The sequence below is a fragment of the Stenella coeruleoalba genome, assembly GCF_951394435.1.
Source record: "Stenella coeruleoalba genome assembly, chromosome: 4".
Lineage (NCBI taxonomy): Eukaryota > Metazoa > Chordata > Mammalia > Artiodactyla > Delphinidae > Stenella > Stenella coeruleoalba.
Window position 1 is genome coordinate 108,227,632 of NC_137149.1, and position 16,044 is coordinate 108,243,675.

Consider the following 16,044-nt stretch of genomic DNA (forward strand, 5'->3'; position numbering starts at 1 on the left):
ACTTATCTGGTTTAACACTTCAGAAGCAGATAGATGACTCTCTGAATGCTGAAAATATGGGTGGATGTGGATAGCGATGCTTTTCCTATAGAACATTAGCATGTGAAAGTATAACCAGAAGCTTGAATAATGCAGGAACTTTGATGTTATTTTTACTCTGCCAGATCAAAAAGATAAAAAGAAAATCTGTTTCCCATCCATTTGGGAAGGAGGGTGGGAGAATGATCATGATCGGTACATAAAACATTCTACTAGTGAAGTTCTTAGGTTACTGGTGTCCAATGCTATTGAAACAAATCTATTTGTTATTTGGAAGACTGCAGGGAGGAGCCAGGAGGGGGACAGATGCTGGATGTCCCTTTTACCGTCCCATCCCTTCTCTAGTGGCTTGCCTGCCTTAACAATCTAAAATTATAAACACTCCCATGACTCAAATGTCTCCTTAAAGTAATTAATGCAGCAGTGATTAGGCGTGCATCAATATCTGCCAATGGGATTTCCATTAAAAATTAACTGTGGTTATTTCTATACTCTTGGTTTATTAATAGCAACAATCACAGAACTGGCCAAAATATCTCAGAGTTTCAAAGAGTCAGCATTTATACCTTTTAGAATTTTTTCTCCTCCATATGTAATGGGAAGGAAAAGCCTTCACAATGTAGTTCCTGCGTGTTTTCTAATTTGATTGTGAAAATATTTAATATATAAGATAGAACCTTTCCAAAGGCCCATCAATTAACCACACATTATAACCATCTTTAACAAGACTTTTGAAAAGTCTCTGAGGTATCACAGCTGGTCACAGGAGAATAAAAATATTTTTTGCTTTGTTTATTGTTTCTAAGTTCCCCAATAGAATATAATTACCTGGCTAGATTCATTAACTCATCTGTGTTAGAAAGTGGTACCAATGACTAATACTCAAATTTGCCTTTCCCCAGACTAGGTTCAGAAGCCTATCAATATATTTCTAGGTTGAACACAGGTGAAAATCAAGAACTTCTGCTGACTGCCAAGTTTACGGCAAGCCATGACTTCAAGATGCCATAATGCTTACGTGGGATTGTTGAGAACGGGGGAAATCTTCCAAAATTCACCCTTGTTCTTTCTTCTATTTGAATGACTTAGTTGCTCAAGGGCAAGACACTTTTTAAACCTTACTAGGACTCAAAGGAGACAAATATGATTGGGACGGAGCAACAGACTGCAGAGAAAATGATGTCCCTTTGACAAAAATGGTTCTGACTTTGAAGAGGGGAATAGGATAGCCTTCAACATTTGAGAAAAGCAAAGAACAGAACACACGAATAATTCACAGCATCTAAATGAGACATTATCATTCAGAACCACCTCCGCACCTACTATTTCCCACCCCCAGCTCATGGGCAGGGATTTCTTTTCTCTAATGGTCTTCTAAAAGATAGTATAATACTCTGAAGAGAAATAATCAGTGTTGGATTGTTGGTCCTTATAGTCCTTTTGTGTATGTAGGGCAGTAATCATCTTTTCTTCTGTCAGAAGTCTTTATCCCAGCCTGACAGCTCATCAGGAGGCACCCCCTTCTCGGGAGGATACTTGTCAAAGTAGCTGTGATCTGTGGGTCCACTTAGCTAGTAGAAAAAGGATGAAACCAAAGGTGAGGATAACGTTGACGAAGCATGCTAGAACATATGGGGAATGCTTTCTGTATCTGAACACTGATTTTCTACTGCAACCACTTGTAATGTACATATAAGGAAAATAGAACCAGTTATCATTTTTGAGTCACACTCTCAGCCTCATGAGATCTCCCCTTTAGAACAAATGGATCGGGTCCCAGAATTACATGCAGTAGGAGCTACCTGGCTTAAGGAGTTATTTCTGAAAGAAAAGGTGACAGAAATGATGTCTCTTTTTTTTTTTTCAAATTGGAAAATATTTTAAAAGGAAATATTAAAAATATCAAAATTTACCAGAATCCTTCTTCCACTTTATAATAAAGTTTCTCACTGATCTTGAATTTTTATAGGGTTAATTGACCCATATAAATTCTCCAGAATGTCAAACAAAGGGACAATTGAAAATACTAGTGACCTTGTTGAAAGAGTGAAATGACTCTGGTATTAAATTACTTTGCAAATCAAGTGGTTTTCAATTCTTTGCTTTCAAACAATCTTCATTAGTACCTAACTGAATTATCAGCTAAAAATACTATTTATGATCCATCATAATGAGTTTTTTGGGGGCATAAGGAGACTACTCAGAAGGTGCTCAAAGTGACATTGCTATTATAAAATCCTCCACTCTCATTTACTTATTTATGTGAACACAACTCTTAGCACTTTCATCTACAGAAAAATAATTTTAAAAAGAAATAGAATTGATGTGGAATCTGATCCCATTTTTTAGTAAATAATATTCAACCACAAGTACATTAATAATTTCTTTTCAAAACATTTTGTTTAATAATTATTTAAAAATTTATAATATATGTATGTTGTTTGATACTGCATGCTACAAAAATGTAATTATAACTGAATCCAGAAGAAATATTTGTATTGCCAGCGAAATTTTTATCCTCACAAAAATTTTTAATCTTATAAAAACTAAAATTGAAAGGCACTTAAAGAATGATTAATAGAAGACCATCCAGTATAAAAATCTTTTACATTAGGATGAAATTTTATAGAGAAGATCTAATGGAAACATGAAAATAGGAGTTTAGAGAGAAAAAGTAGTCATGTAATATTTCTGTCTATTTTTTAAATGGCTGATGGGTTTCATATCTCAATGGCATTTAGATTACACTGGATATATTTAAAGGGGCAAAGTGAGAGTAGTGTTTTACTATAAAATGTCAATATTTACAACATACTCGAAATTACATTTTCCACAATGACTTAGACGAGTAATGAAAAAATTCAGATGTCAATCTAAAAAGGTACAAAGAAAGACAAAGATCCTCAAAATTCCTTTACAGAGAACACAACATAACATTTGTAGGGTGTTGACTGGATTATTCCTGAGTCATCCCCCTCCCTCCCCAACTTAGCAGATGTTCTGCTTTCTCTGGAGCTGTGCTGTCCAACCAGCAATGGGGACTGAGCACTGGAAATCTAGCTAGTCGGAACTGAGATGGCTGAAAGTGGAAAAACCACTTGGGATTTTTGAAAATTCAGTATGAAAAAAATAAATGTAACATCTTTATTAATATATTAATATTCTGTGTTTGTTACATGTTGAAATAATATTTTAATGTATTATGATAATTAAAATTAATTTCACCCATTTCGTTTTACCTTTTTTAATATGGCTACTAGAAAATTTTAAATTACATATAGGTTCATATTATATTTTTAGAACCATCTGTCAGCCTGACCAACACTGGCTACCTTGGGATTTAGATTTACATGTAATCCATTCTTAAGAGCTGAGCTAAGGTCCATTGAATACGTAATACTATTTAGACCATATAGTCACAATTGCAAAGACATTTTCACTTAAATTTAAAAACTGTTAAAAAATTTTTTAATCTATTCTACACACACACACACACACACACACACACACACACACACCCCTAAAACCTGTTTACAAAAACAAATACTTGGGAAAAAATCAAGAGAGTAATATAGTAGATACCATACCTCTCTTTGTAAAGGTGATGGAAGGTTCCGTGCTTTCAGTCCTTCCCAATTAAAACCATTTAACCACCTGAGAAATCAGAAAAGTACAGAGAAATATTACTTATCTGATAAACTATTAGCATGTCAAGTCATCTGTCTACCCATTTTGTTGCCTGCTCCCTGCCTGCAACAGTATAGCTGCAAGTGATCAGAGGAAAATACCAACCATGCCCACACACATGTGTGTCTCTCACATTAAATCCATGCCCACTACCCTCAGGGGGGCCTTTAATGCTGCCCAGCAGTCAGTCTAGGTTTCCCTGTTGTTCCCCTCGTCACACTCCCTTAGACTCATAATCCATTCTTCGTCCTCTCTCCTCAGACTTTCAGACCTCCTATCCATCTTCCCTCCCAAATGATGGCCTGACTTCCTATTTCACTAAGAAACCAGGAGCAGAAAAGAGAACTTCTACAATTTTCCACCAGCAAACCTGCCTGTGTAGGCACATCTGTGTGTTCCCTTTCTCTACTGCACCATGAATGAACTGCCCTTGCTCCTCTCTAAGGTCAGCTCCTCTGCTGTGTATTTGATCTTGTAGACATTCTCTATTCAGACATGCTCCTTAAATTCTCCTCTCTCCTGAATCTTTAACATCGTCTCTCCTGGGGCATTCGAATCAGTATGGAAACATTTAAATTCTTCCAACCACAAAGCAATCTCCCTTGACCCGAACTCCCCTCCAACTCTCATTCCATTTCTCTCTTCCCATTGGAGGAAAACTTGAAAGAGTAAACTAATCACTGTATCAACTGCGGACAAAAAAAACTGTTGCCTGCCACTCCAGTAAACACTAAGTGTTGCCTGCCCTGAAGCCCTCAGCCATTGCAGCCACCTGATGGGGGATTCAGGATGGAGAAAAACTGAATACTGGTCCTAGATAGTTAAGATGCATATCTAAGGGGTAATTTCAAGGAGCCCAAACTCTTACATCTTCCCATATATAGAAAAGCAGTAAAATCATTGACTTGAGATGTCTTCTATTTGTGATTAGCGGTAAATTTTTTTCTTTTTCTTTTTAAAATTGAAGTATAGTTGCTGTACAGCAGTATGTAAGTTACAGGTGTACAATATAGTGATGCACAATTTTTAAAACTTATACTCCATTTATAGTTATTACAAAATATTGGCTATATTTCCTGTGTTGTACAATATATCCTCGTAGCTCATTCTATACCTAATAGTTTGTACCTCTTACTCCCCAACCCCTATATGGCCCTTCCCCACTTCAGCAGTAATCTTCCAATGTTGTACTACATGTTTTTGTTTTTAAAGCAAAAACTCTTATATATCCTGATTCCTCCTTTACCTCTTTGCAGCAGTTCCTCAGAGCTGAGAGGTTGTCTCCTGGGCTATAGTCCTCAGTAAGGTCTCCAAATAAAACATAACTTGCAACTTTTAGGTTGTTGTGTTTTTCTTCAGTCGACACTACCCATTTTCTCCTAGGCACACCGCAATCAGGCTTCACCCTCTCCACTCCAGCGAATTCCCTTAATTCTCAGTTTTCATCTTACTCTTAGCACAGCTCATCACTCACACTTCCCAAAACACTTTCTTCACTTGGCGCCAGAGACATGCCCTTGTCCTGGCTTTCTTCTTACCATCTTGGGTGCTTTCTCTCATTTTCCATTGCTATTTCCATAGGAAGTTGGCATGCTCTGGGGCTCAGTCCTTGGACCTCTTCTTCCAACTACTCCCACTTTCTAGGAAATCTCATTCAGTCTTGTGGCTTTAAATAGCATGTATAAACTGATTACTCCCAAACTGCTATTTCCACCACCACCCTGCCCCCCTCCACACACACACACACACACACACACACACACACACACACACACACACACTGCTTAACAGGCTGCTAGCTACAAGTGCTATTCACCATCTCCCCACTGGATGTCTAACGGGCATCTAGCTGTATCAGGTCCACACTGAAGCTCCAAATTTTCTGCAACGAACTTCCCTCAACTCTTCCAGTTGCTCAAACCAAAGACTTTGGAGTTATCCTTTCTCTCACATCCTATCTCACTCCATATGTAAATCTAGTCTGTTACGTTCAAAATACGTTGGTATTCAGAACCTGGCCAATACTCAACACCTCTACTCTACCAGCATGGGCCAAGCCACAGTTATTTCTTGCCTGTATTAGTATAATAACATCCTAACGGGTCCTCCTGCTTTTGTCCATGGGAAACAGCCCAGCAAGGGTGATCATTTAAAATGCAAGTCATTTGGAGGAAATGTTTCCTCCAACATTTTAAGTTTGGAGGAAAACTTGAAAGAGTAATCTAATCACTGTATCAACTGCAGACAAAAAAAACTGTTGCCTGTCATTCCAGTAAACACTAAATGTTGCCTGCCTGAAGCCATCAGCCATTGCAGCCTTTGTTCACATCATGCCTTTGTTCAAAACTGTCCAATGCTTCCAATTTCACTCAGTGTAAAAGGCAAAGTCATTACCATGTCTTTATTAAAACCCAGAGGCCTTATCACCCTTGCCACCACCACCCTTCCCCCACCCTGCCACTGCCCTACCTTTCTCTTTCTCTCTCTCTTTGCTCCTTTGTCTCCTCAACATTCTTCCAACAAGCATGGGATGTTCCCACTTCAAGACCCTTGCACTTGAGCCCCTGTAGCTGAATTGTCCTTTCCCCAGATTTCCACATGGTCTGTCTCCTCAACACCATCAGGTATTTTCTCGAAGGTCATCTTCTTAGAGAGGCCTTCATTGGCCATCCAGTCTAACATGGCAACCCCTCCCCAACCCCACCCCCATGTACTTCCCATCCTCCTTCCATACTTTATTTTCTCTCCTTATAAGTTACTGCCTTCTAATATACCTACTATACACTTAATTATTTTCTTTATTTTCTTTCTCTCCAACTAGAATGCAAGCTCCATGAGAGTAGGGGTTTTTGTCTGTTTCCTTTCCTTCTGTGTCCCTAACACTTGCAACAGTACTTGACACAAAACAGGGGCTCCAATAAATGTCTGTTGAATAACTGAATGACTCTACAAGAGAACACCCTTACATAGGACCTCTAACTATCATGTCTTACAGTAACACACTGCCATGGTGGTGATGCTATTGGTGAAATGTATATAAGAGGCTCCAAGATAAAAAGTATTTTACAGTTATCTGTAATGAGAGAAGGCTGATGGCCAGATGAAGTTCTTTCATTTATTGCTTCCAAACTATTAATCTAAAAGGAAGGACTGATCTGGTCTTTAGGATACGTATCAGACTTGGTGAGCTGGAAATGCAACACCAGAAATGAGAAGGACTTGCTCCTCTCAGACAGAAACAATGTACTGTGTCTCTCAGAATCTTATAAAGAACCTGGAATAATACTGTTTAAATCCACTGATCTTTTCTATTGGGACACTGAGGTCAGGTCTGCCAGCCAACAAAAATTTATGGAAAGTCAACTTGGTCCCAGGCATCAAAAACAACAAAGACCCTGCTTTCAAGATATTTTTATTTTGGCAGGAGGTGACAAGTAATCAAACAAAAAAGTAAACAATATGAACATTTACATTAATTTCATATACTAATACGTACTAGGAAGATAAAAGAGAATAAAATGGTGGATGATGACTGGGATACGGATGGCTTGGGAGGTGCTGCTTTTAGCTAGGGTGCTATCTGAAGAAGTGATATTTGAATTGAGGCCAGAATGAAGAGAAGGGAGAAGCCATGGGAAGATTTGTGGCAATGACCTTCTGAATGGAAGAAAGTGATAGGAATGAGCTGAAGTGTGGTGAGTGGAGGGGAAACGAGAGAAAAATATGATGTCTGAGAACCAGCCAGAGGCCAGATCTTATAGGGTCTTGTAGAACACAACAAGGAGTCAAGATTTTATGCTTATCGGGAAGCCAGTAGAAAGTTATAAGGAAGTGATGCAATCTAAATATGTTTTCAGAAGACGATTCTGGCTGCTATGTGAAGAATGATCGCAGTGGGGGGCGTGATAGGTCAGGGTGGTGGTGGGAGGTATCAGAATGAAGGCTGGGAGATTTTAGGAGGCCCTCGTATTCATCGGTCTGTCAACTGTATCCGAAGTTACCCTTTTCTACCTTTTTCAATCTCCTCCCTCTCGTGGAGTTGGTTTTGGGTCACTCCTTGACTGGATTTCTCATTCCAAGTCTAAGCTTAGCAAGAGAAAAAGTACTAAAAACAGAGAGGGCGGGCTCTTAGTACATTCCATTTCAGATGCCATTCTTAACCCAAAGTGACATTTTGGTCTACACTGTTGAGTCTCTAAGCAAAGAGTGAGAGTCAGACAGCAATCCTAGATGTATGACTTCCATTGTCCTTGCTGCAAAACCACAGAAGTCCTCTCCATGATCCACCCATCACCTTCTTTGCACAGACCGAGGCTCCATTTTTAGGGATTTCTAGGCACACAGTTCTGTGGATTCTTTTCTTTTGCCACCGATGACTGACACAATTCCTTTTCACATATTTTACAATGCTCTCTACCCAGATGCTACTCCATAAATATTAATAAAAATCATTACTGTTACTCTACTGAATCAAAGAGCCTATGCATTTCTTGCTGAGTACTTGTTACAATTTGACTTATGGCAATATTTACTTAACATGAGTGGTTATTCACTTAACACCTGGCCTTTTTGACACTAACCACATTTTAAGTAATCCAAGTGCCAGCATGCAGTCGTGTGTGAAAAATATTCACTAAAGAAATATTAGCAGCAACTGTACATAAATTGCTTCTTCATTTTTAAAAGAGTAGTAGCTATTCTTGAGAGTAAAATTCTAGAGACTGGAAATATTAAAGGTAACATTAAGAGACCTGAAACAAATTACTCCTCTACCTAGCAGGAAAGATTTAATTGTACCCTACAACTATATTATCCCTCTTTTCAGAGAGGTGTTGGGAGACATGATTGGTACCTAGTTTATAAGTTAACTTATAAATAGGAGAGGGAGGAACTCTATTTTTAAGAAAGATGATTTAACACAGACTGAACAAACATATAACAATATGCCACGTTTAAGTGTATTGTTGTTAAATACAAAATTGAAGTAAATGGCTCTCCAAGGAAAAAAGATGTTTTACTTTAGAGAGGAGTGGGAAAATCTGATGGCAAATTTTAGAAAGAATGCTTTTTTAAAAAAACATTACAAGAATATACTGGGTAGTGAAGCTATATGTGCCTTGGAGACTTACGCAAGGCTATAGAACACTCCTATTTGAAAGCAAAGAGAGTTCTATTTTTCAGACCCCCGTGCCCCATCTTTGTATGCTAAGAAGCACTATGAAAATCAGATGAAATAATGTTTTTGATCTCCCTGAGCTCACCGGAAGGCACTGTGTAAATTTGGTACATCTTATTAGTGAACTCTGCCCTACACACAGCAGCTTCAGCTGTATGCTTCAGCTACTTGGCAAAGAACACCCTGTTAAGAAGAGTGGGCAAATTAATCCCTATGGGGAAGGAAATTCAAAATTCTTCATTACCATGCTGAAGTGAGAAAATCCTTCAGCATGAATCTGCATGTACATCTAATCACAACTTGACAGCTATATTTAAATGAGCCTCAGGTAAATAAGAAGTAAGAGATAAAACGGGAACCTGTTAACAATTATATCACTTCTATTTCCCACCTACCCCAGAGCAAACATGAAGATGCTTCTTTAATGAGATAAAAGAGGAAATACATTGGAAGGGGGGACTTTTACTGACTGGACACTTGTTTGTTCAATATGAATGGTGTGTTTATGTGTCATTTTATCATGAGAAAAGAAACTGTGATAACAGCACATAGGAAGAGAGATAAATTGGAATCTAAGACGAATAATGAGCTTTACACGAAAGACAATCCAAAAGATGACAAAGAACAATAAAATACGTATTTTGATGTCTATAAAATCCACAGATGTGTCTGTCTCCATCTCTTCCTCCCTCCCTGCTTCCCCATCCCCGTCCTGATATATCCTTATGGCAGAGCCCGATATGAATTTACAATGTTGAATACATGGCTTTATTTCAAGAAAGTTCATGAATAGATAGAGCAGGGCTGGCAGCTTGGGGATTTTTTTTTTTTTTTTTTTTTGAGCTGCACCACTACTGTTCAGAAAAACGGATAGTGTTTCTATTCAGCAGCATCTCTCCCTTTATTTTCACACTGTGTTGATGTGCCCCTAATTCTTCAGTAAAAATATCCAGAGAAGAATAAAATGTTGAGAGGTGTTTTTCTTTCTGAAAGTGAACACAGCAGTGTGCTCAAAGGTTTTCAGTAATGAAATTCTCAAATTTATTTTTTGTACTATCAATAGGTGATGTTTCACTTCTGTAAATCATAAGCAAAATCAAAACATCTCAAGGATTGCAGGATTTAGCTAGGCATAGATTTAAAAAAAAAAAAAAAAAAAACTCCAAGGCCTGAACTTCCACATATGGAACGAAATCAGAGAGTTTATATTATGGAAGTTATTGATGGTTTTAAAGACCAGCTTTAGAAATTCACAGACCTGAAAAAGGTGCTTTTTAGACTATTACATAAGGATAAAACACTGTTTGAGGTTTTGTGGAAATCAATGTACTTTACCCCAAAAGTAAAATACGATAGGAAGCTTCAAAATGTGGAGAGCTGGTCAAAGGAAAATTATATTTTAAATAAATATATAATATTAGTTAAAACTGAAGTAGAATACTATTTAACAGTTGGTTTAGCTGATCCATTCTCTAGAATATTGAGAACAATAACTACCCTACTTTAACTGTAAATGAAACGTCAAAATTAGAACTTGATTCCTTTATAGAATCCAAGTTAATATTAAAAAATAATGGAGATTACAGCAGATAAAAAGCTAAGTTGCTATAACTTGAATATGTGATTTTGTAATTTGTTTTATAACTTCATCGCAGCTAGTAAAACACAAATTAAAAATAAAGCACCAAAAAGGAAAACTTGATCATCTGTGTAGGGATCTTTACAGACTGAGAGAAGCTTCAAGATTACCACACTTTAAAAATAAATTTCTAGATTTTTCTGGGCAAAGAAGTAACTATGTACCTGTGTTTCTTAATGTCATTGATTCCATTCTTCAGATTTCCTAGTCTTTCTGTTGGATTTTGCCTAAAATAAAAATTTTAAGTCAATTTATAATAATTATGTTTGAGTGAATTTTACATTAAAATTTAACAATTTTTCTTTATTCATTCATTCATTTTGTCAACAATATTCATAGACCAGGCACATCTGAGAATACAGGAGATGGAAAACACATGCCCCCTCTGGGGGAGCCACAGTCAAATTACAGTCAGGAATATGAATATATGTATTCAATATCTATATATCCCAATATATAGATATAGGTATATACATACAGATATATAGATATAGGTATCTCCCAGTGCTTTAAATGAGCTATGAATAAATGCTTAAAAGAACAGGACAATGCCACCTTACCAAGTCTGCTAAGGGAACCATGGAAAGCTTTAGAGAACCATTTACAACAGAGCTGAAATTTTAGAAGCATGCAGAAATTTCTGTGGGCAACTCACAGCTAGGTTTCATGTTCTAAATTTACTAAATTTCAAAGCTTTTAAAAAAGTTCAAGTGTGCAAGAAAACTGCAACAAAATGAAGCTTAAACAAAATTCTAGAAGTCTTCTGTTCTCCAATAAATTATTTTTAGTGGTAAGTAGAAATTTGGAGTAATTTAAAATAGGAGTACTTTTTTTTTTAATGAAGATTGAAAGAGGACATACAGTAACACTTTATCATCGCCACTAATTTTCTCTCAAAATAACAATGCTGTAAACTACTCTTTTATTAAGCTAAGTTTTGTGGTTCTATTTTCCTCTAACAAAGATGATTCTCAAAGATAATCTGAACAATCTGCATCTCTTTTAAACTATGAGTAGGTACTGTGTATTACATGAAGGAAACTCAAACTTCTAGCACAGACGGCAAAATAGAAAATGATTTTCATTAAATATAATTTAACTACATAGAAAAGTACAAAAAGTAAATATACACCTAACTTTAAAATGTGTGGCAGCAGAAATAAGAAGCCTTCACACCTTCCCCCAAGAACAAGGGGTTTTTAATAGTCATTCTCACCTGCAAAGCCTCCGAATCAAATCCTCAGGTCGTCTGGTTATCTTTCTGGGAAAATCCATTTTTTCAATTCCTTTGAGAATCAAATTGTAGGTCATCATTTGGTCAACCCCAGAAAAGGGCGGGCTAGAGAAAAGCCAAAATAGGACACTAGGACCAGCATCTGAGACACATTTACAACTAAATTTCTTTTCTTTTTTTCCCTCCCTCCTTCCCTCTCATGAGTTGTTTTATAGCAAATCTGGATATATGCTAGAAAATAATTTCATATCACTTAACAAAGTACACACACACACGCGCACACACATACACACAGAGGTAATCTGTCAAGTGGTGATAATCACTAAAAAGAAAAATAAAGGGGAGGGCAGAGAGTGAGAGAGAGGAGGTGTGGTTTTATTTAGACACAGTGGATAGGAAAAGCATCTCTCATATGTTGGCAGTTGAGCAGAGGTGGGAGTGAATGAGCCAAACAGGCAAGGGATTCCAAGACAGCAAGTACAAAGGCCAGGAGTCAGGAGTGGACATGGGTCGTTCTTGGAACAGAAAGGAGGGCAGTGTTGCTGGTGGAGTGAGGAAGCAGGAGAGAGTGTAAGAGGTGAGGGCAGCATGGTCATCTCGATCTAGCGGGCTACGGGAAGGACCTGGGAATACTCTCAGGTCAGGTGATCTAATTTACAGAAGTCAGAGTAAGCTTTTTAAAAATGTGTTGAAAATAAACTGTGATGGTACTAGCGGTGGGGGAAGGCAGGCCTGGTAGCCTGGACTCGAACGGTAGTGGTGAAGGTGGTGAGAAATGGTGGGATTCTGGATTATTTCGATGGCATAAAGTCAACAGGATTTGCTACTGGGGTGAATGTGGTATGCAGGAGAAAGAAAGGGTTCAAGAAGGATACTGAAGTGTTTTGACCTATGGAACGGAGATACTGTTTACTAAGACTGGTGTGGAGGTTAGGCTGGGGGTGCGCAGGTTCAGAGCAGGTTCTGAGGAAGAGAATCGAGTTGCATCTTGAACATCCAAATAGAGATGCTAAGCAGACAGTTACATTTATGAGTCTGACATTCAGGGAAGAGGTTAGGGCTGGAGGTATGATTCCGGGGAGTCATCAGACAGTATCTACAGGGCATAGGGCTTGATGTTATCACCCAAGGAGTGAGTGGGTAGGAAAGAGGTCAAGGACTGAAGTGGCCCGATGACCACTGAAGAAGGTCAGGATGACAAGAAGAATCCAGCAACAGACACTGAGCTGGAGCCTCTAGCATGGGAAGAGAAATGAGAGAAAGGGAGGTCCTAGAAACCACGAAGAGAGAATTTCAAGGCAACTGTTGCTAAGACGAGTAAGAAAGCACTGGAAATTAACCACTGGGTTTGGATAACACGTTCATGCATGGACTCTGCTTTTAAAAACACTTTCATACCTATTCTATTGTATCATTTAATTTTTGAAAATTAAAGATGATTTTCATGAATGACTCTGTTGTACCTTGGTCACGCTTGAGACCTTTGGATACCGAGAGTTCCCACTCTTGGTAATGAACCTGAAACAAGTCCGTTGCACCAACTTTTCAATAATCTATGTTTCACTTGAAAAGAAAATGAGGTAGAAAACAAAAACCATTGCTACAATTCCTTCAACTTATTTATATATTTACAAGTAGGTTGCGTTTTGTTTTGTTTTGGTTTTTTAGTTCTTTTGTTTTACCTCCTGACTTTAGGGCATTTAAAATGAACTTTTCTCACGCTCTACCCCGAAAGCCTTTATAACAGCAATTTTGCACCTTCTTCAATGACAGCTCAAGGTCACTTCAGCAACTCCAAGTTATTGAGGATTTTTTTCCCCTTCCTTATTCTCTCACTTTATTTCCCTACTTCTTGTGACAATTTATTCCAGCTGATGAAGACTGAAATGCATATTCTCCAGTTACCTACAAGAGCCATCATGAATGTCTTAGAAATGCAGCTGACAAATTTTCCAGGGATGAGGAAACAAACTCTTGAAATAGAAATCCTTGTGTCCTGAGACCTTAATCAACTTTATCTCTGAATGATTACCTGGAAATTTTTCTCTTTTTTACTTCAAAATCTTAAGCAATGAATATTTGAAAATGATTACAGATATCAAATAATCTTTTTTTTTTTTTTTTTTTTTTTTTTTTTTGTGGTACACGGGCCTCTCACTGTTGTGGCCTCTCCCGTTGCGGAGCACAGGCTCCGGATGCGCAGGCTCAGCGGCCGTGGCTCATGGGCCCAGCCGCTCCGCGGCATGTGGGATCTTCCCGGACCAGGGCACGAACCCATGTCCCCTGCATCGGCAGGCGGACTCTCAACCACTGCGCCACCAGGGAAGTCCTCAAATAATCTTTCATGTGGACAAGGAAAAAGAATGGAGCCATGGGTAACCCAACATTGAAATCTGCAGTGTAAAAAGTTCAAGAAGATTCTACAAAACTCTCCTTTTGTAACGCAGGTGTTGAGACTGGAATCCCCGTCACTGGGCTCATTCCAGCATTTCTTATGCCATTTCAAATGCAAATCCTCCCTGACATCAAGACTGAGAATATTTGGTTGTAAAGGCTTAAAAGAATGACCAAATCAGTTAATGAGAAATGGAGGTAGAAAACCAGAAAGAAAACTACCTGATCTGAATCCTGTCTATACAGCCATGCATTATATTAAAAAACTCTTATGTATAAGGCACACGTGTTTAATGAAAAGTGTGTCATATTTAGAGTCAGAAGACCTGAGATTAAATCCTTGATCTTAGGCAAGTAGCTCTCTGACCCCGTTTTCTAATCTATAAGATTTAAATCATAAAATAATCATAATACAAATTTAAATCATAAGATAATAAACAATTCCTGCTTTAACTTCCATACAAGCTTGTGAAAACAAAATTAGATAATACACATGTAAGTGCTTTGTAAGCTGTCAAGGGCTTTACAGATGTGAGGTAATATGTGTGTGTACATGTGTGTGTATAAGTGTGTATGTGTGTGCAGGCAGGTTGAATATTTGGGATCCTGGATTCATTAATACAGCCCTTTAATCGCTTCAGGAATGGCAATCCAATTTTAACTTGTAAAACTCCTGCTGTGTCTTGTCTCTGTTCATTAGCACCTCTAGAAAGCAGTTGACAAGGGGATTAAAATTTAAATCCAGCAATGTTGCCTTCTTTCAGCATTTCTGGTTAATGATTTATTGGGAAAATGGAAGAACACGGCTAAATTTAGTTGATCAATGGATTTAATGGAATTATGATTGCTATTTTCTCAACTACAAAAAAAAAAATACAAGGAAATAATAACAGCCCACAACTTCAATTTCCTTTCTTATTTTTATGATGGATTCCCGAAACCTTCACACACTTGATATATTAACTATAATAACAGGCCTTGCCACTCTAGGTAAACCATAGCAATTTTGTACTCCTTTCCTGCACCTTCCTGAATCTTTTCACCATGTTACAAGCTAGAAAGCATGTTATATATGACATAATGTGAAGAGGAAAAGGCATCATGCTTAATCAAAAACACTTCCAAAATGTTAAATTCTTAAATTATATATTTTTTATCATTAGTAAGTTATTTTTGCACTTCTCTAAAGAAGAGACAAAACACAAGGTACTTACTTGCCCGTGAGGAGCTCATATACTAGAATTCCCAGGGACCAAAAATCCACACTGAAGTCATGTCCTTTGTTGAGAATGACTTCAGGAGCTACGTACTCGGGAGTTCCACAGAATGTCCATGTTTTCTGTCCAGATCCTATTTTCTTAGCAAATCCAAAGTCAACCTGGAAAAGAAGATCAAAGAAATTTTCAGAGACCGTAAAACTCACATTCTTCTTTGTCTTCCTCTAACTTCTTCAATCTTCTTTCAACACCTCCACCCTGCCCTTCACACCACACACACACACACACACACACACACACACACACACACACACACACACTCTCCACTGACCCTCTCATTTATTCTTTTGCAGGGCCAGGTGTAAATCTCGTTACATTGGAGAAAATTCCATGCACACACCTCTACGCCCACGAGGATGAGAGGGATGGTTTAGCAAGGAGAGACCCTTATAACCAAGGTGAAGTTCAGGGCAAGCAGACAAGTAACTTGCAAATCAATAGTGGTATTCATTGGCAAGAAGAGAGAAGGGGGAAGTGATAGACACTTGCGCCCTTTGAGCTTCATCATAAAAGGAAGAATGATAGCAGAATTGAGAGTTTGGGAAAGGGACCGTCGTTGAGAAGAAGAGGGGCTTAAAATTCTGGACAGTCTTTAAAA

General features: G+C 38.0%; 1 protein-coding gene across 2 annotated transcripts in view; it reads right to left on the reverse strand.

Annotated features, from left to right (window-relative positions):
- Window positions 1-1,454: 1,454 nt before the first annotated feature.
- Window positions 1,455-16,044, reverse strand: part of PRKG2 (protein kinase cGMP-dependent 2) — a gene marked incomplete at its 5' end in the record, with an annotated part of 83,431 nt that continues 68,841 nt past the window's right edge. For both annotated transcript variants that reach the window (XM_079920507.1, XM_079920506.1), the window contains 5 exons: window positions 1,455-1,610; window positions 3,627-3,693; window positions 10,706-10,768; window positions 11,758-11,880; window positions 15,384-15,547. In XM_079920507.1, coding sequence (XP_079776633.1) covers window positions 1,515-1,610; window positions 3,627-3,693; window positions 10,706-10,768; window positions 11,758-11,880; window positions 15,384-15,547 — 513 coding nt within the window. In that variant the 3' untranslated portion in view covers window positions 1,455-1,514. The remainder of the gene's footprint in view (window positions 1,611-3,626; window positions 3,694-10,705; window positions 10,769-11,757; window positions 11,881-15,383; window positions 15,548-16,044) is intronic.